The sequence below is a fragment of the Varanus komodoensis genome, unplaced genomic scaffold, assembly GCF_004798865.1.
Source record: "Varanus komodoensis strain SLA01 unplaced genomic scaffold, ASM479886v1 scaffold3, whole genome shotgun sequence".
Lineage (NCBI taxonomy): Eukaryota > Metazoa > Chordata > Lepidosauria > Squamata > Varanidae > Varanus > Varanus komodoensis.
The window spans coordinates 22,385,975-22,408,046 of record NW_025335761.1 but is presented as its reverse complement, the minus strand read 5'-3'; the positions used below and the strand labels follow the sequence as shown (position 1 = coordinate 22,408,046).

General features: G+C 40.2%; 1 protein-coding gene across 1 annotated transcript in view; it reads right to left on the bottom strand.

Moving 5' to 3' along the window:
- FSIP1 (fibrous sheath interacting protein 1) overlaps positions 1-22,072 on the bottom strand; it is an 83,123-nt gene that overhangs the window by 23,306 nt on the left and 37,745 nt on the right. The window contains exon 11 of the mRNA XM_044437129.1: positions 20,787-20,921. Coding sequence (XP_044293064.1) covers positions 20,787-20,921 — 135 coding nt within the window. The remainder of the gene's footprint in view (positions 1-20,786; positions 20,922-22,072) is intronic.

Genomic DNA, 22,072 nt, shown 5'->3' with positions numbered 1-22,072 from the left:
AAAGCATCTTTAATAGATTTCTATTTAACCCTGCTTTGAAAGTATCCCACAGAGGAGAGTCCAGAATCCTCAGGCAGCTTGTTCAAGCAGCTGTCCTGCTTCACCAGTGCTTGCAGCAAATAGGTCCTACAACCCCCAGCCAAGTTGGAGTCCTTCCTTCTGACTCAATGGGGATGTGAACAGGGCAGCTGTTTTATTCAACCACCACTTGCAGAGCCAGCTACTGTGAGCACTGGCCAAGTTCCACCCAGCTTGCACACCAATAGTACTAGCACTCACTTACCTGCCTTCTGTTTAGAGAAGGGTACAGAGTCTTGTGTCTTTCTCTAATTGGAAAGGGAAAAAAGTGGGTGTCACGGAAACAGTGCTATCATGGGAGGAGAAATGTCCTTAGGAAGGGCTATCCCCTTGCTAGACATGGCCCAGTGGGCAATCTGGTTCCTGGACCAAAAGTGGTGGCACCAAGCTCCCCTGCTCTAGCATATGGGCCAGTATACAGTTTAATATAAATTACTAGAAAAGATAGAAAAAGACAAAAATGTAACAATAGCACTTGCTAAATAAGGAGAGATGGTGGTACTATGGAAATGCAGAACAGGGAACTTGAAGTCATAAGGTAACAATGAGTTGTGGAGATGAAATATGAATAGATTCAATAAAGAAGGAGCAGAACGAGAGTACAACTTTTTTTAATTATCTGACTTCTCAGGAAAATCCAAAGCACTTCCTAGTTGGTTGACAAAAATTAGAAAAAGGCAGTGAGTACAAAGTACCTAGCTGGACTTCTCCTTACATTATCCAACAGAATGTAAAGACTGTGTGTTCAGCTTAAGAATTTATAGCCATTTCCCAGTACTTTATGACCCTTATGGGACCTTACCCACCTTTGGACACAAGCATTGATTGTGTTCCTCTGTGTGGCACAGAATGGTTGGAGTCCACTCAGACTAGAGCCTTTAGTTGACCCCCTCTCAATCTAACTCCCAGTTGATATCAAGCAGGGACCAACATTGCTTTTGTACCTGCTGAAGACATTTTTATTCAAACATGCCTTCTTTGACTGGCCAGCCATGTTTCTATTAATTTAATATGAAATGTTAATTCTGTCTTTTAATTTTTCTGCTTCTTTTTATTGTTCACCACTTGGAAATCTTATTATAGAACAGTGCATAAATCCTGGAAATGATATAGATTGGTATGGTCCAACCCATGGTCTATGAGCCACATAAAGCCCACAAGGCTTTGTTCTGTGGCACTCTTGATGCTCGTAGCCCCCCTCCCATTCCCCCTGTCCAGATCACAGCAATGGCATGGGCATGATTGTGGCAAGCTCTCAGGAGGAGCCTTTGGGGTCATTAGCTAGAGCAGATGGTGCTTGCTGGGGGGAGTTTGTCAGCTCAAGAACAAGAGGCTCAGTGTGCCTATTTCAAGAAGGAAGGGGGGCCAGCGGTCACACAGGAGGGCTTCTGGGTGGGAGAAACAGGGAAAAAAGGGGTGGGTCACCCCAGAGGGGCAGTTGCTGTACCTGGGCTATGGTCAGAGAAGGAGCTGCCTATGATTGCTCCAGAGATCACAGGACACAAAGCAATCTCTTTCATTCATTTAGACCTAAAATCATCTTAAAATTAATTCCTCCTTGTTTAATGCTTAATTAAAATGTGTATATTAAAATAAATACATTGTGAACACTTTAATTTACAATATGGAAATGCAATTCATTGTGTGGCCCCCAGATTCCATATTGAAGTCCTCATGCCACCCTTGAGGTACAAAAAGTTGGACTGCCCTGACATAGATAAATTACTCTGAATTAGTCATTTAAGTGTTTTTAAAGTCTTGATTTGTCTCTTTAATTTCACTAAAGCAATTTAAATGCAGTATGGCCATTCAACACTTTGAACTGGTAAGGGAAAAACAGAGTTTATGCCAAGTGCCTATTTTCTACCCTTGTATCTGATTCCTCTTGAACCTAGTTTAAGCTTTGAAGATTAGACACTAACAAACCAAAGAAACACTATGGGATTCACAACAAGAAAAAAGTAGGCTAAAGGCACAGATTTTGTGGAAATTTTTTATAGGGCAAAACCACCCCGTTCTAATTTTTCCAGTCATTTTCAACTGGTAAGCATTTGTTTTTAATAATAGGATCAATAAGAGATTATCATCTTTTTATGTGAGGCATCAGACAAAGGAAGTGTAATTCTGTTTGTTTGTTTGTTTGTTTCTGTAAGCTTTACCAATCTTAGCTCTTGGTCTTCGTCACATCCAAAGTGATCTAGGAAGTCAAAATGGTAAAAAATTCACTTATTTTATTTTTTTAAGTATGAAACTTTCTGATAAAATAAAATATTCATCCACTTTTACTTTAACATGCAGCACTTGAACAGTCAAGTTTAATTATTTCCAGGGTGCATTTACCATACAGAATTTAAACTGAAATATGTATAACTACGGGGAAAGATTGCATAATTGTTTCTGAAATCAAGAATAATTAATGAAAGGTTATCACAAGTGTACGCATTTCACTTCAAATGTTTATATGACAACCTTCTGCCTTTGCACACTAAATTAACTCATTGCAGGGGGCATTCACTTGCAAAGCTTTTGTTAATGATTAATTACACTGCATTTTAAAGTGTAGTAGCTCTTGGAGGCATTTTCTAGCTAACTCATATAGTTGCAGCAATTAACTTTTTAAACCAAGTAATTTCACCTACAGAAATGGAATGTTGGAGGAGACTGTTTTCCTTCTTGTTTTCAGTGAAAGTTTCAATGCTTCTTATTTTTCATAGCACAGCTGTACATAACCCATTCGTAAAACACATAAATGTCATGCAGGATGGAAATCATATTCCTGACCTCTGGCTATGCTCAGGCTGATCAGAGTGAAGCATCTGAAAGGCACCAGGTTGGGGAAGGCTGCAGTAGACATTTGCTTTCTTCTCAGCAGTGGGATTTGTTTCTGACAAGGAAACGCTTGTGTCCTTGAGATCAGCAACAGATGCCCTTCTCCGGGAACCCTCTGTGAATGATATCAGGAGGGTGAGTACCCGGAGGAGGGCTTTCTCTGAGGTGGCACCCCATCTATGGAATGTGCTCCCCAGAGAGGTCCGCCTGGCGCTGTCGTTATTTGTTTTTCGGCGCCAGGCTAAGACCTTTTTATTTAAAACTTATTTTAATTGTTAAATTATTTGTATTTATAGGATTTTAAATTTTTAGCCGAGATGCACCGGAGGTTTTTAAATAATTTTTTTATTGTTATATTGTTATTTATTTATGTATTTTGTTTCTGTTGTGAGCCGCCCCGAGGCTTCATTGCGATGGGGGCGGCATAAAAAATGTTTTAAATAAATAAATGGTTTATCTGTTAGGCCTTCATAATCGTAGTGAAGTTTTATTTGAATAGTGCACAGTCTCCCCCAAATACTTCATTCTCTTAATTTTTTCTCTCTCTTTTTCTTTTCAAAATTGTTCATCAATACTTACTTAGAACAATTTACCATACAATGGTAAAACCAAGATTAAAACCAAAACCATGTTCCTTAACAGTTAGTCAAATACTAAAACATAGCTTTAGGAAGTTATTCATAAAGTAACATTTGGAAGGGACACACTGAAGTGAGTGAAATTACAGAACTTGGTTGTACATTGCTCTGGAAATTATAGGATTAATGACATTAAAAACATGGCACCTTTAATTTTTACACTGCAGAAATTCTTGTTATTAGTAGGGTTCAAAGATTATGAAACACAAACAGGACAAAAACAATTACATCAAAAATACATGCAATACATTTAAAATCTTTCTGAAAATACTGCGGTACAAAGAGAGAACTCAGAAGTTTGCAAAAGGTTCCATACTTACTTCAGTATTTTATTTTGTGGGATGGGAAGAGTGGGCATAATTAGGGAAATGTAATATATGTGCATGGAACCCTTTTTACTAAATTCAGTGTGTGTGTGGGCGGGGGGGGGGTATATAATTTCTAAAGCAGCACTTCAGACAAATATATTCTGAATTTCAAAAGGATATAAATAATTATTTAGAGCAGAGCAGATGAAGCTGATGGAACCTGAGATGCTTTTTTTTAGGATTTTTCCTTTTGTTCACTGTTCTGATATATGCATATAGATATATACATATACATATATACACGTTGGGAGACAGCATGATGCAGTGGCTGGACTGAGAATGGGAGACCCAGGATCTAATTCCCACTGGATGACTTTGGGCCCATCACAGATCAACTTACAGCACAGGATTGTTGTGAGGATAAAATGAAAAGAACAGCCATATAAGCTGTTTCAGGTCCTTTGCAGAAGAAAAATTATAGTAAATAAATGCAGTAATTTTATTTATTTATATATATAGTAGTCCTCCAAAATTCACGGGGGTTACGTTCCTAAAGCACCTGCAAATTGTGAAAAACCGTGAATTTGGTACCGACAATGGGCAATAGGCGCTAGCCACCAAGGTGGTGCGAGTGGGAGGTGTGGGCCAGGCTGGGCTAGGGGGCAGGCGCCCATGCATGTTGAGGCAGGGGCAAGCGCGCACAGAGATCGTTTTCTCCGAGCGAGTCCAAACTCGAACGAAACGATCTCCTTGAGAGTAAGCTGCCCCATGGCGATGCGCCAGCTTACTGGCGAGGAGATCAGCTTGGACTCACTTGGAGAAAAATCCCATGAAAAACTGAAGTCGCGAACGCTGAACCGCAACTTCACGGGGGTATACTATAGATGGATAGATAGATACAGATAAAGGTTTGAGAATAATTTGCTTGAATTTGGGTAGCATCAATGAAACAATTTAGCTATGACATTAGTTTCATTGATTCCAATGGAAACTACATGAAAATAAAAGTGTAATCTTACACATATCAACTATACATGACCTACTGAGTTGAATGGAACTTGCGACCACCTAAGTGTAATAGGACTGCAGCCTCTGCATACAGATCTAATCCTACTGTTAGGAAAGGATATGGAGAAACAGAACATAATCTGTAACAGAATTCTCAGCTATCCTGGTTCAACTCATGCAAATTACAGTTCTGATCACAAGTCTAGAGGTCTGAAAAATCACAGGTGGCTAGTTTCCTTTATAGGAGAAAAAGAGTATCCTTTGTACCCAATGTATTTTGCAATAAGTCTGATATGTGAAAACAGTATCTATTAACTTCATGACACATTACATTGTGACTCTCAAAATTAATAACTTGGCACCTCCAAATTATACAATTTGCAAAATTTTATTTTAAAAAATCATTACACTTACAAGACAGAAAGATTAAGCAAAGTTCAGTCCCTTTCTTACACAGAAAGGTGACAATGTGTGCTCATCCCAGCTATGAAATATTTTCATTGTGATGTCTTCAATCAATGTTGACTTGACAGCTGACATTTCCCCTGCCCCCCAACTCATGTTCCCACTATTTTTTTTCAACTTCCATAAGAAGTTGTGAGCCACCCTGAGGCTTTGTTGCGATGGGGGTGGCATAGAAATGTTTTAAATAAATAAATAAATAAATAAATAATAAGTTGATCACGAAAATAATGCCCCACTTTAACGTAATCATTCTGCACCTGACTGCAAGCCAAGCTGCTGGTTAGATAATATAACTGAGTTTTGTTGCTATTGTTGTTCCTTTGCATATCAAACAAGTAGAATTGTTTAACCACCCCTATCTTAATACTAATTGGGAGTTTATACTTATTCAGAAAATGGGAAGTCAGTGTCCAATTCTTTTCTTGAGCCTACTAAATCAAAAAGTGATGATCAACAGGGAATCAAATCTTGACATGCAACGCTTCCCTCTTTTTGTATACGTAATTGTTGGTTCTAATGGTGATCCAAAGTAGCATAACTTCAAATAAACAGACTTGAGCTTGAATACACATTTAGACACACACAACTGAGTTAATGGAAACAGGTTTGCACACCCATTCCTCCCCAAAATAACCCCTCCAGCCCTCTGAAAATGAAGGCCAGAGAGCTTTGCTGGACAGAGTGAGCTGCGGTGTGATGGATGTCCCCCATTCTATTCTATGCGCAGAAGCCCTCCATCAACAGAAAGCAGATCCTTCATCCAACCCCACAATTTTATTCTGAGCATATGCAATGAGAAAGAAGACGCAGATAAATGGGGATAATACAATCTATGTCACAAATACAAAAAATCCAAAAGACAATTCCTTGGGTGTTAAGGCAGGATTTGCCCAGGCTGCAAAATCTGCTAGTTATCACTCTGCACTTGCTGCCTTCTTTTAGAGAAACACTTTAACCTCTTATAATTAAAAGTAGCTACTTTTGTAAATGTGCAGAAAGCCCAGAGTGAAAGAGGCCATATTCAAACAAGAAGCTAAAAGGAAACATACAACTACATCTTTTTACTGTAGATTTCCACATAGTGGTTTTAAAAACAATGCATTTTATTCATTTTTAGACAGGAATGCACAGTCTAGCCTAATTCTCTGAAAAGGCATAATAAATGCCAAAATAAAATTAATTTTATGCTGGTTTTGCTCAGAATACTCTAATAAAATTTTCCAAGTGAAGACAAAATAACCACATCTGTTGTCAACCGTGTCTCGGCCTACAACAGAAAGCTCAATGCTTGTTAAAGAAAAAAGTACCTCTCTCTCCAATTAAAGAACTAGTTACAATTCACAAAAGTTTTTTTAAAATATAATTTAAACATAAGAATGTATGCAGAAATATAATTAGCTGCTATGAATTAAACCTGGAAGGATTAAACTCATTCTTGGAATGCTATTCGGAGAGTGTGTAGTGCAGAAATAATGATCCTTCTGTTTGCACTGCAACTAAATAGCTTCCATTTACTTTTGACCAGTTTGAATAGAAAGGAAGGGCCAGCATTTCAAAATGTGGCCTTCTAAACATAATTAGCCTGAATTATGCCTGTTTCACAGTGCAGTACTGGCAATCTGGATCTGGGAGAAGGGAAAAGGCTGTACGAAGCTTATTTAGCTGCTTAATTTATATGGTAATTACAACACTATGCCCAGAATGGAGCGCATCTGCCAAAACTGAAGGCCCCACAATAATAAAACTGACATGTGCTGTGATATTGTTGAAGTGCTGACTAAGAAACTTCTTTTATCTCCTCTTGCAGCTATAAAATAGTGTCCGTGTTATTATTAGCAGGTATTTTAACAGCCTTGCATAGACAGCAATTACATAACACATGCCCAAAACAACAGAATTTCACATCACTTAAATCCTTGCACTCCCCTTAGCTCCAGCTCTCTCGCTGGCTGGATTTTATGGTCTGGTGGCTCCATCTGACCACCAGAATGTTGGAGTACATACACTACAAAAGCAATAGAAAAATCCCTAGAAACTGATTTATATTTGCATTCAATCTGTTTGGTAGATGAGACAAGGTGATTATTTTATGGGTTAATGAAAATAACTTGTTCAGTGACTTCATCATTTATGTAGACAGCTATACATTTTAGAGAGTATCTTCCAAAGCCCGTATTTGCTACAATATTCCTACTGTTACAAGGGCACAGTACTAAGATCAGTACACATGGAGTTAACTCTTATTAATAAGGGCTCCTTCACTCATTTCAATGGAGAAGAGCTTATTTGCGTGCAACAGGTTCCCCTCCTCTGAAGTGAACAGTGAAACTTATTTACACAGAAAAATGTTATTAGCACACTGGAACACAGATGCTTTCAAAGTGAGGACACTGTGTGAAAATATCTTCTTGGCCAAATTTTGTGGAAACGGCCAAAAGCACTAAATTTTGTTTATTTATGTATTTATTTATTGGATGTCTATCTCACTCCACATCCAAACAGACTGTGGAGCAGTGAAAACGATGAGGTTAAAAGAAACAAACATAAATAAAAAATATATTAACAACATTGAAAAAATAATTTAAGACCATGGCTGGTCATCAAGAAAGAAGTAGTAGTAGAAGTAGTAGTACTGACACTAGCCTGGCCTCCTGAGACACAGAATTCCCTAGAAAAGGGGCTACCACACTGAAGGCTCTTCTCCTTGAACTCTAGTTGTGCTATAGATCTATGTACAGCCACCAGGAGACTATCCTCCAGTGGCTTCAGTGACTCAGCAGGTTGGGAATCTTGGTCCCAAGTTGTTCAGGGCTTAGTACACTAACACCTTCAATCTGGCCTGATGGTGAATTTGTAGTCAGTGCAGTTCCTTTTGCAAAGGAGTTATATGCTGAAAAGAGGTAGCTCCTGAAAAACTAAACCTAACTCTAGTGTGAACTCCAGCTTCCAGAGCAGCTTTAGGGGCGGACCACTCCCACTGGCTTCATATAGATACATATAGGAAGAATGCAGGTAGGTAGCATGGGATTGCAGGGATGGCATCAGGAAGGCTAAAGCTAGGAATGAACTGAGGCTAGCAAGGGAGACTAAAAGCAACAAAAACCCCACTTCAGATATGTCCAAACTAAAAGACTAAGCAAAGAAATGGGGCTTCAACTTAGTGTGGATGGCAAAATGGTAACAGATGACAAAGAAAAGACAGAAGTGCTTGATTCCTACTTTGGCTCAGTCTTTTCCCCAAAGAAATAGAAGGATCATTTCCACATCACATGAAGTACTAGTTCCCCTTTACTCAGCACTGGTTGGGTCTCATCTGGAGTACTGTGTCCATATTTGGGTAACATAGTGGAAAAAGAAGCAGACAAGTTGGAAAGGGTTCAGAGGAGGGCAACAAGGATGATCCAGGGACTAGTAACAAAGTCCTGTGAAAAGAGATTGAAAGAACTGGGCATGTTAGTCTGAGGAGCGATATGATAGCACTCTACCAGTACTTGAAAAGGCTGTCACAAAGAGGAAGGACAGGATCTCTTCTTGATCATCCTGGAATGCAAGACATGAAATAATGGGCTCAAGTTACAGGAAGCCAGATTCTGGCTAGTTAACAGGAAAACATTCCTGACTGTTATAGCAGTAGGACAATGGAACCAATGACCTAGAGAGCTTGTGGGATCTCCCACACTAGAGGCATCCAAGATGCAACTTGACAGCCATCTGAGAGGGGTGGATTAACTTGGTGCCTAGCACTGAGCAGGGGGTTGGACCCAAGGGCCTTCTTGCCCATTCTAACTCCACTATTCTATGATTCAGTGTTAAATGACATTGGGGAACACAATGTAACTTAATTGCCAGGGGTTCAAGGAATAGTCACCCAATGTTAATCTTCCAAATTGACTCTTCAGATAAGACCATAAAGACTATAACACTGTGCCTCCAATACATAACCCATGGAAATCAATCTAAGAAGATAGCAGTGTCAATGGTATCAAAAGATGATGAGAAATCATGTAAAATTATCAGAGTCACACTCCCCATCTATCTCCCAATTAAGACCAAATCTTATTCAGTCCCATAACCAGATTGAAACCCAGCCTGAAATAGATCTAGATAATACATTTTCTCCAAGAGTGCTTGCTCCACCACTAGCCCCCAAATGTTAACCTAAAAAAGGAGTATTTGCTACTGGGCAGTACTCATCAAATACTGTTGGGTCCAGAGAGGTTTGTTTTTGTTTTTTTAAGAAGCGGCTGCCTCCTTGAGGATAGCAAGATCCACTCCTTCATGCTGAGATCAGCAATGTTGTCCTTCAAATGCAATGCAAAAAGGGTCACAGCAAATCTTTGACAGGACAGGACCTCGTTTACTTGGGAGAAAGTTAATACCCCTCTAACATCTAGAAGAGCTCTGCTGGACAGCTACTTGAGGATGCAATGGAGGCACAAAGTAATGCTTTTCATTTTACTTGGAAACACAAAAGGTACCTTTTGCTCAGGTTCCAAATTATATGATTTATATTCATTATCATCTCAATAATATCAGTCTAGAATATTAAAGAGGCAGGTTAGCTTTGTGGGTGGGGGGGCATATGTGCATTTGTGACAGGATTAGGAACCTCAAGTGGTTTCCAATTTTTGCTGGGCTGCTCAAAAGAGCTCATTTATTACAAGGTGAGCAGAAAGCTGTTTTACCCATCATGAAGCCTGGGAGATTCTATATACAATCCACTGAGCTACAGATATAGATGGTGGTGGTGGTCGTCATCACATTTCTATACCACCCCACAACCAAAGCTCTCTCATTATTATTGTTGCATTGCATTTATATCCCTCTATTATTCCTCTTGCAAAGAACCCAAAGTAGCTTACATAGTACTGCTCTGCTCCATTTTATCCTCACAGCAGCAACCCTGTGTGGTGAGTTGGGTTTAAAATCAGTGATTGGTCCAAAGTCATCCAGGGAGCTTCATGGTCAAGTGAGGACTAGGACGCAGATCTCTCAGGTGCCCTGTCCAATACACTAAACATCACACCACAGCAGCTCTGATCAAGACATAGAACATACAAACATTCTATCCAAACCAATTTCAATCTGTTTCAGGACCTGATTTTAACACATGGCTGCCTAATGGGTGACCTTTTTTTGGGAGAGGGACAGGAATGTGATCTTTAATTTTCCTTGATCTTGCAGCAGCTTTTGACACCCTTGATCAGAGCATCCTTCTGGACCAACACTGTGTGCTGAAGTTTGGAGGTACAGTGGTTTGTCAGTTTTGTTCCAATCGGCTGCTTCCAGAAAATAGCACTGCAAAGATTTCTACTCGATCCTGTGGTGTTTTCTTATGGGAACCCCTGGGTCACATCTTTTCCCACAAGCTTTTTATCATCTATATCAAGCTGTCGGGTGAGACTGCCAATGTTCCAAAATGTTTTCAGTCTGCTGATGATGCTCAGCTCTTACATCATGACATCGGAGTCAGGAGGGGCTGGGTAGGTGTTGCACTAGCACCTGGGTGCCATAACAAACTGGATGAGGGCCAATAAACAGAAACTGTATCCTGATAAGATGGGGGCATTGTGGATATATGGTTCGTGGGTCTCTGAAAAGGGTGTTTCTCCTAGATCGCATTCCCCAATGAAAGAAAAAGAAATTCACAGTTTGATATCCAAGACCTTGCTGTCCTTGGTAGCACTGAGTACTTTTTGTGCACTGCAGCTTAACAGATGTTGTCACTTCTAGACCAGGACAGCCTCTAAAATGATTCATGTTCTAATAACCCCTGGATTGCTGCACTACATTATTTGTGGTTTCCTCTGAATATGAGTTGGAAGCTTTAACTGGTGCAGAATATGGCAGCCAGATTTTCAACTGGTAAGGCCAATTTCATGCATAATATACTTACTTTGAAGGAACCGCCTATTTGCTTCCAGACCTAATTCAAGGTCCTTTAAAGTCTTAACCAGGTTAAGATCCAAATACGTGAAGAAGTTCTTTGCATTTCAACCTGCCCCTCCTTTAGTGACAGTTTTCAAGGTTACAGATATATAGAATATTACTGTAAGTAGCTTCAGGCATTTGAACAAAGTAATTGCCCAGGATTTAACTTTTTTCCTGTTCCATATTGTTTATGGCAAAAAAATATGTGTGAAATGTTTTGTCTTCATTCTTATAATTGTTTCCAGGAAGAATGTGCCACTAGTTTTATTTGCACATGGTTCTGGGATCCACATGGAAAAAAATGGGGGAGACTTACATAAGCAGTTGTTTATCAAAGCTTTCTTACTGAAAACACATGCAGTGACTCATACAACGCACCCTCCCTGTTCTGGCATTTTCATAGTGCACCACAAGGAACTCCAGTGCCTAACTTGTGTCATATAAATAATTGGATACATTTTTCTTTAAATATGAAGTGAATAGTTGTAAGAAGGTGTTAGGCTTTAGAAATACCAACCAATGAAGGTCAAGATCAAACATACAAAAAGGGCTGTGTCCCCACGGCCTCTACCACAGCGCCATTTTTACAGGATGACATTGACAAGTGGCACCCAAGGTCCTGTGCAGACACTAGTTGCTGCTGATCTGGAACAGCAATTACACTACTATTGGTCTGCATAAGCCAATGACGGTTAAGGCACAAGGAAAATATTAGGGAAGTGGGAAGGAAGAGAGTTAAAATGGGAGAAAGATACATTTAGCCTGTATAATAGATAAAATAAGGGATGTTCCAATAAATACCATTTTCATTGTTATGCAATATCCAAGTCAGGATTAGGCTATTATGTCTCCAAATGAATGTAAACTATAAATTTCAGAGTGTATCCTGGAATGCTCAGTAACTTTTGTTGGGTGGTGAGAGAGCATAGTTTGGCTTTGAGGTGTGGCGTGCTTGGCTAGGAAGCTGTAGCTTCAAAGCAGTGTTATAACTGAAGAGATTCAGCTGTGCCTTCTGTCTCCCTTGCCCCATTCCCAAACTGGATTGGTAGGCAATGGCAGCAAAGATTTCTGTCTGCACCCATTTATTTGGGTAGCCACTGTAGTCTGACAGTGATATAACAGCAGAGCTCCAGAGCTTTGAAATGCTGCAGCGGGCAGATGGCAGGGGAGGCAATTTAGTCTCCAGGCTTGGATTTGGTGCAACTTCAACTACTTAATCCCTGGGCAGCAGTTTTCTAACATTCAGGCTACAGAATCTAGGCAATGGTGGAAGCAATAGATGATGAATCTGTACAGAACTGCTATAGAGGTGGCCAGTGCTTTAGTTGATGTGTAAGAACTCAGTCCCTGCAGCTATACTTCAGTTATATTCATAAATATTTACATCCTGATTTGTATTCTTTAAGCTCAGAAGATGTAAGTAGTTAAAAACCAATCAAAGAACAGAGGCATCTAAAAGAAATCATGAAAAAATGTCACAATTTATTTTTTAGACCATGACTGCAATATTATATACACTTAGCAGCAAGTTCCACTGAACTCAATACAGATGCTTAGGCTGAACATAACAAAAGATAGTCAACCAGCCAAAATGCTATTTTATCTTTTAATTAAAATACAAATAATCTTGGAAGAATTGTAACTATTTCAGCAGTCCGCACAAAAGAAAATAAGTATCCATTTGATCATTTCCCTCTTTCCCTCATTTTGATTTCCTTTATACTAATCTGTTACCAGTAATATTAAAATCTGATCTCATTCATTTAAGGAGACACCACCATGACCACCAAAAAAGGTCCAGAAGTTGTGCTTCCCTGTATTCTTCTGTCAATACATCACAGAAGGCAGCTGGCTGCCTGGTGCTGAAAACTGGCAGCGGCAGCTGAGCAGAGTTGAGAGCTAGTGCTAGTGGTAGCAGATAGCAGCAGAATATGGATGGAGTGGAATGCAGCATGCTTGTTGCTCAGGTTAGTATACACCCTGGACTGTTGATATGCTGTGTCACATCTAGTGTGATGTGTATGTAGCCTGTGTATTTGTAATTATGTAATTATCTCTTCCTTTTAAACTGTGGCATAGTGGTGCCCAGAGAATGTGCTCCCACTGGTATGCTGGCTGGCTTGTGCTTATGAATCTCCAGTATGGATGCTCTGATAGCCTTTGGCAGGTTATCTCATAGGCTTCTCCCTGTATCAAATAGGCTTAATATTTTATATCTTTCTATGACTACACACTTGGATCTGTTGCACTGGATGCTTTCATCCTGTTATTGATGTGTTCTTTGTTTTAAGTTGTGTTTAATGTATTCGCTTTATTTGTTTTTAGTGATTTCCTTGAGTACCATTTTTAGTAGAAAAGCAGGGCACAAGTCAAATAAATACATACAAAAAACCACAAATGCATTTGCTCCAACACAGGGGTCCTCAAACTTTTCCATCAGGGGGCCAGTTGAAAGGTGCCAATGCTGGGCGCAGGCCGGAAAGGTGGTGCCGGCAGTGCATGCAGCCCGGAGCAGGGGCAGGGGCAGGCACACGCACTGAGGCGGGGGCAGGGCACGCAGCGAGGCACAGTGAGGCGAGGCATGGGCGGGCACACACAGAGGGGAGGGGAGGTGTGGGCGGGGGCAGGCACATGCCACGAGGTGGGCACACAAGGCAGCGGCTTGCTCACTCGGAGATCATTTTCTCCAAGTGAGCAAACCGCTGCCTCCCTGTGGGCAGGGCAAGGTGGGCGGTGGCGTGCGTGCGTGCGTGGGGGTCCAAATGGGCATGGCGGGCCAGATAGAGCCCCCGGGCTGTAGTTTGAGGACCCATGCTCTAACATAATCACAGCATCCTTTCTTTTCAATATAACAAGTGGTCTTCTTCAGACTTGGAGGGTCATACTTATGCAGAGAAGTAGAAGCATGGGAAGCAATTTTCACTTCCCCCCTCCTCCCACTCTGCATTTTTGCTAGATGGTCATTTTTCAATCACCTAGGGATAGCATCTTAAAGGGAAAGGAGGCTGGAAAGTCTTCAGGGTAGCTTGTATCTTGGTTGCTTTTGTTTTCTCCCCCATGCTGCCCCCTAAAATGCACTCTTCCCCTCCTCCCTCCCCACTCTCTGAAGTCATTTTCCAAAACTCAGAAAACAGCTGGTGCAGTTCTACTTAATCAAAGTCCCCTTGAGGTTGCATTTTTTACACTCCTCCCAGCAATGGGTGGGGAGGTCCCCTTCTGTTGGAACCAATGGCAGCAGGAGAGCGTCAAACTGTTGTGAAGAAAGCTTTTTAAAAGCTTTATCTTTTTAAAAGATAAAAAGTCCCTCCTGCCCCACAACATTCTGCCATGGCTAAAATGAGCCCAGGAGGGTGTAGGAAATTCTGGCTTTTCCTTCCACCCCACCTCCCATAGGATTGCTCCAGTGAGACTCAGTTCTGAGTAAACATTCATAGGATTATCCTGTATGGTGATGGAGTATATGGAAACTAGCAGTTGCAAGATTTACAGGCTAAAGCAAATGCTGTTCAAACTTTGCCTTCAGAGATACAGAGATCCACCCATTCATCCTTTCTAACTAGTTAATGGAATCTGCCATGACAGCCTGCATTTCCACATGCTGCAACTAGCTAGGGACAGTCAGTATTTTCTCACATCTGCTCATGGGGCATCACTATCCCTATTTTGTTGTGATTTTTGCCCTTAAGGAATGCCTTGCAAGAAGAAAGTATCAAAATAAATAGTGGATGTGTCTTGTCTGTAGTGGCCACCAATTTAAATACATAAACAAGAACACTAATCATGAAGTGTAAAACTGTAGAACTTCAGGTTCAGAAGCCAAATCTAACCTCTCAAGGGTTCCCCAGGAACACCCCACCCCCTTTCCTCTGCCACTGATTGTTTACTGGCTTCCTGGCTTTTTGTACAGTTTTTTCTCCATTTGGGAAAGCTGAGATGACCCTCCTGAGGATTAATTATTGGTAGCTAGAGCTTTAAGCTAAAATAGGTTGGGGATCTTTCTCTCCCCAGGCCCAGTTTTGCCTTCAGCCCCACCCAGAGCTTCTTCATAATAGAATTCAGCCCTTAATCTGAAAGAGGTCCTACATCCTGGTACAGTGCCATTTCACTTGGCTGGGGAGGCTGATTTTGAAAAAAATGGTGCAGGCACATCCAATATGAAGAAAGAGAAAAACAAAAGTCAAGCAATGGGTATTGAAAATGTGTTGTGTTATTAAGCAGTTTTCAATTTATATAATACTAGGAACTACTCAGTGATATTAGAGCATGATTAGAGTGATACAGAGAAATATCATCTTTGATATTAAGCAGAATTAAAAAGGGTATGGAAGGCTAATACACAGTAAGTAAATTCAGCACAGAGTGGATTGAACAAAACCTTCAGAAATGTTTAGAAGACTTGTGAATGTTTGTGCACATGCATGCATGTGTGCATATCATCAGGCAGCAACCCTTAATATAGAGATCACAAGCATGCCCTTATTTTCATCAGTGCAATGTTGAAGACATGCACTTCAATCATACAAGTGGCAAATGTTTTTCCACCAGATGGATGCTGCATTCCTACTTTGGACTGTGGACGTTCTCATCTTTTTTGGAAACTTGGGCAGAAGTTCTTCACAACAGAAAAAAATGCCAACTTGGCTATTGGTTATGCAACAGTACAGGTGGTTTACTCATTTACCATTTAATAAGTAAGGAATAGTTTCTACCCCATAAGGTTTTGTGGGCATCTTCTGAAGTCAGTAAAAATGTCTGGTATGCAGGAGGGGGTTATATGCACAGCACATTCCAAGAAACTGTTTAATACTAATCAGACCCTGGAACTGACCTGTTAACAGTCATTGTATTTTAATGAATCAGTAGCCCACTGCATTCCAAAGTCCAGTCATTGTTTATTGCAGACTAAGCCACCAAACTGTGGATCCCTGCCCAGGCTTGTATTCCCATAAATAGCAAGGGTCAGTAACCAAAGGGGGCTATAGAGTAAAGGTCAACGACAGAAAGATATGACATAACCTACACTTATTTTGTTTAGCAGCTGCCCAAGTTTTTAAACTGAAGCTATGAGCCTGATGCACGCTATTTAATCTCAGTCGCTTCCACATAAACATCAGTGAAGGGCATTATTAATTTTGGTTCTGCAAGGCTAAGCTGCATGTTATGGGACTCTTAATAAAACATGTTTTCATAGGTTCTAGTCTACTTGACCAGCTGCATTAACTGGCATTATTAACAGGCAAATATTTGAAAGAAGTTTTCATAATGTTTACAGTCAAAGTTCTTCATCCCCAAATTGGCCTTTCCTAAGTGATTCTCTGTGTAGGATCATAAAGACTTTATATAAAATCCACATGGAATTTCAGTTCTCACATATTTCCCACTTGTAACCTACCTCAGGAACTTCTCCAAGTGAAATGTGGAGAACCTGTTTCAGCCCAAGGGCTGAATTCAAATTTAGGAAAAGTACTAGGAGGCAGTCTTGCATTCCAAAGACAAAGTAGTAGAGGCCAAAATGAGATGCTTAGCAATTTTGAGTAGACTCTACCATACTAAATACTGTCTTCTGTGAAAAGACACAGGGAAATATATTGCATGTCTACTCAGAGGTAAATGTCATATACCATTCAGAAATTCAAGCCAAAAATAAAACTCTCACCTAACACTCAAAAAAGTAGAATATAGTCTACCACAACAGTACAGAAGTACCACCCAATTTAACCTATGCATCCAAATTAATTGCAAAAGCAATTCTATTCTGATGTAACAAAGTAACTCCTGCCCCCTCCCTTAAATGTTTACTTGTTTTGCTGCACATTGAATTTTTATTGAAGCTTAGTCAGGACCACCTGGAGGAAATTTTAGGTATAACCAAGCAAGATACTCAAAGCTAGGTACACCAGAACTCAGGAGATTTACGAAGTGTCCCAATACTGCTGGGAAAAGTAACAAAAACTCCAAGAATGGCAAAGTACTCCAGAAAGTCCAAGTGCTTCTCAAAAGTTCACCCAAGGTCAGGAAGATTACATTTTGGCAATCAGTTCAAGAAAAAAAGCCAGCTGCAGGCTCTTCAAAACCTTTGCTTGTTATTCAAGGTAGACTCCAAAGAATGGCAAGGCTGGGAATAAGACAGGTGTTTTTAACATGAGGGGCCGGGGGGGGGGGGGACTGGGGGGACTGGCTCTAAACTCTTATTAGCCTACATTGAGAGGTTTGTCCAGCTAGAGGTTCTCCATCCCTGTCCTAGGCAAAAACACTGGCACTGAGAAGAAGGATGCTTTGGAGGAAGACCCGAGCTAATATGACCACAAAGTGAGAATTGCTTGCTTTGGATATTAAAAGTAATTTGCTTGAAACTATTTGAAGAAAGACTGGAACAAAAAAGAAACCAAATCTGGCAAACAGCTGTTAATTGATTGTATGTAAGAAAATATTTATTGGTCTGCTTTCTTTGCTGTCTCATTGCTTCAAAATATATTTCAGTACGTGTGTAATACAGATAGATGAACTGCTATACCATTGTTAGAAATAAACTAGAGAAGACAGAAGGAAATTCATTTTAATAACTAATCCTTAGCATCACTTCACTGTACTGTGCTAATAAATACAATTATGATTTAACACATACAAATAGGGCTTGTGGGAATCTAGTCTGCCTGCTAGATTCTCTTCCACTAGAGGGATGGATGAAAATGATTTACAGCAAAGCTCTTTCTCTGCTCTAGTCGACTAAATTGTGAAAGAACGTTGGGGCTTTCTACCCCACTATCTGCAATATGAATGCTGTCAAAAATGCTACTACCCCAGTTGCCCTAGTATCTAGATCAAAGGCTACCATAGCTATAAACATTTCACAGAACATTTCCTCAGGAGAGTAATTACTACGTTTCCTCCTTCTTTTATTGCTTATTTTTATTATGCAATACAAAAACAACCAAACCACAGCGTAAAAAGAAGCAAAAGGAAAAATTAAAACATTTGAATAGTATTTAAGAAAAGAAAAAGATCCACAGCATTAGTTACACTCATATAGTATGTATATCTCTACATATTACTATACAACAGAACACTTGCTATCATTATTAACTATAATTGTGCAAATACTTTCACAAAGGCAAATTAAAGCAATTCTCCTGGAAAGAGGATTCAAAGCTGAAGATTCCAAACAGACCAGAGAAAGGAATCTAATTTAAGTAGAAAAGACCTAAATCAAATACTCCTTCCTTTAAAGGGTTAACAGCCAACGATGAATGAAGAAGCATATCCTGTGGAATGTTGATGGCCTTGACTACTTTGTCACAATATAAATATACATGCATTTTTTAGGAATTGCTTCCAATGCCAGACAAAATGAAAAACTAGATTTGGAGATCAACAGGGGAAAAAAATAACTTGCCTCCTTCCTCACAACACCCCCTCTGTTTCCCACCTCTGGATATAACCAAGCTATACATTTCCACACACCCATTCTCAATGATTCAACTAGTCTCATAAGGGCTGTGACAGACCAGACAAAGGGTCTATCTAGTGCAGAATTTTGTCCATCCAGGAGCCGACCAGCTGTCCACAGGAAACACACAAGCAAGACGTAAGTGCAACATCAACCTTCTGGCAATGTTCACCAGTAATGTTCATGAGCACTCCCTAGCAACAGTGATACATGCTCTGGTAACCTCCCGCTTGGATTACTGTAACACGCTCTACGTGGGGCTGCCCTGGAAAATGGTCCGGATACTCCAGCTGGTACAGAACAGAGCTGCCAGGCTGCTGACGGGGACTGGCCGTTACTCTCACATAATGCTGGTCCTCTATCAGCTCCACTGGCTCCCAGTTGAAGTCCAGGCCCAATTGAAGATGCTTGTTTTAACCTATAAAGCTCTGAACAGCTTGGGACCAGGATACCTGAAGAAGCACCTCTTCCCTTACATGTCCTCATGCCCCTTAAGATCTGTGGAAGAGGCTTTGCTCTGGGAGCCCTCTTTAAAGGAGATAAAAAGAACAACTACCCAGAGCAGAGTCTTCTCTGCGGTGGCACCCAGGTTATGGAATGTGCTCCCTGGAGAGGGAGTCTATATTCTTTTCGGCGCCATGTTAAAACCTTTTTATTTAATGGCTATTTTAAAAATTAATTTTATCATTAACAGTTGCTTTTTTGTTTATTGTTTTGGTTTTGGTTTTTATATAATTTTACTGTATTTGTTACTGTTTTGTTGTTTTAATTCTATGTTGTAAGCCATCCCGAGATGTCGAGGCATGAGGGGATGGCATATAAAAGTTTTAGATAGATAGATAGATAGATAGATAGATAGATAGATAGATAGATAGGACATTGCCTCTGATACTGGAGGTAGCATAGAGCCCTCAAGACGAGCTTCCATTGAATTTGTCTAATCCTCTTCTAATGTCATCCAAATTGGTGGTTAACACTACACTTTTGGAAGTGAATTCCAAAGTTTAATTATGTGCTATATGAAGTAGCACTTCCTTTTACCTGTGCTGAATCTTTCACCAGTTGGCTTCATGACAAGACACTTTGAGAGCACTGTCTCCCATATACTTTCATCACAGCAAGTCTCCAATCCAAGGGAACTTTCAGCCAACCCAATGGCCACTCCTCAGTCTACAGTTGCTGCACACCTTCTTTGCCACCACCTTTTTCAAAATTTAGTCAGGCAGGTGAGCTATGGGGGGATGGGAGACATTATAAGGAGATGGGTGGCTTGTTCAGTTGCTATGGCCGGTAATATTTAAAGCTGACCCAAAATTTGTCCCATGTGAAGGTACAGAAGAGGGTTTGTGGCTGCCTTCAATAGGTCAGGAGACTTCTCAAATCAATAAAAGGGGATTGATTTACTTTTCTTTAGCTGGCCAAGGGTTGCCTCTCTCTTTTTTCCTTAACTTTAAAGCCTCACTACCATCCATAGAAATGGCAATAATTTCTGTCACTTTTCCTATGCCAGGAAGTTAATGAGAATGATGCAACATGATATTAACTTCTTTTTTTCTTCCCTTCCAACTGTGCATGTACACACATACACTCACACAAAGAGTCTTTCATCTTCTGGAAAGCTTTTTGGTTGCTTCTGTACCTACCACCATTGGTCTTTACTGATTTAATTACATTTTAATTAAATATAATCAGGTTCCCCTGATTCTGTTGAGATCCCCTTCTTGTGTCTTTGTAAGTAATGGAACAGATAAGTAATGGCATGTATTCCGAGAAGTAGTACATCAACAATACATTTCATGGAGTGATATAATTTAACTTTTATTCATTCTCTATTAACATAAGACAATTTATTAGTAACCCTACAAACATATATAAGCAGGTGAAAAGTATTTTATCTGCAAAAGGGTATCTTAATTTAGAAGCATCACTGTATAATTTTTCTCTTCTATAACACAGAATACTACCAAGATCGCACAGCACAGCACACATTTTCAATGCTAATTAGTACACAAAGGCAATTTTTATTTTTCTTATATATAACTGCTGATTTAAGCTAAAACTAACAAACTTTTGCAGACTTACAGTTTCCTCCAGATTTTTCAGCTGCTGGTCAATCTCTTTAAGCCGATTTTGTTGATCACGTTCTTCTTTAGTGTCTCTTAAGACCTTTTCACCCGGAACTGTTTCCAGTTTTCTATTTGCATAAGCCAAAGAATCCTAACAATAAAAAGGTAAAGGTAAAGGTTTCCCCTTGACATTAAAGTCCAGTCATGCCTGACTCTAGGGGGCGGTGCTCATCTCCATTTCCTAGCCGAGGGAGCCAACGTTTGTCCGCAGACAGTCTCCATGGTCATGTGGCTGGCATGACTAAACACTGAAGTGCACGGAACGCTGTTACCTGCCCACCAAAGTGGTACCTTTGTATCTACTTGCATTTGCATGCTTTCGAACTGCAAGGTTGGCAGGAGCTGGGACAGAGCAATGGGAATTCACCCCATTGTGCAGATTCGAACCGGCAACCTTTCGATCAACCAGCCCAGCAGCACAGCGGTTTAAACCACTGCGCCACCTTCAGTCCTAATCCTAACAATAGGAAACAATAATAGAATTGTAGGGGAAAAGCAAAGCCTTCTTGACCAATCCCTCTCCCCTGAAGTAGCCACCTGGAAGACCAAATGTTTCCTTACAGTTTAGCTTGGATTGAACAAATGACAGGATACCAGTAACAGTAAATACTGGTAATGACTTCTGTTCCACAATGATTACACTTAGATACGTGGACTTGTAGAAAATAAACAAGTAGAAAATGAAATACATTTTGATCTACTCTTTGCTCAATCCTCCAACCCCTACTTCTGCACTTCAATAAGCACCTAAACCAGGCAGAAACATACAGTTTGTTTGATCCATGACTGATAATTATATATGGTTGATGGTATGCATTCCCAGCTAAAAGAAATCAACTTGTGCAGAAATTAACATTGAGATCATGTCTCAAAGCAGAGGGTTGGGAAAGAGAGATCCACAGAATAACAAAATAAGGCACTCCTCTAGACCCACATTCTTCTACTCCTATTGCATATGAATAACTAGGGGAACTAAATCAAATCATAATGAAACAAATCTTTCTTGTAACATGCACACTCTTTGTCTCTCTGATTTGATGCAGAGTGAGGACAAAATGTGAGGAAAAGCATGACTATCCATATTAAATAGACAGACATGTTCTGGTATGATTTTCCATTGAGGAGGAAGTGGGGAAAAAAAAGGAAAGGCAGGTTGCTCACCTGTAACTGTCGTTCTTCTAGTGGTCATCTGTGCATTCACACATATGGATGTTGTGCCTGCACAGTGCCTGTGGCCAGAAA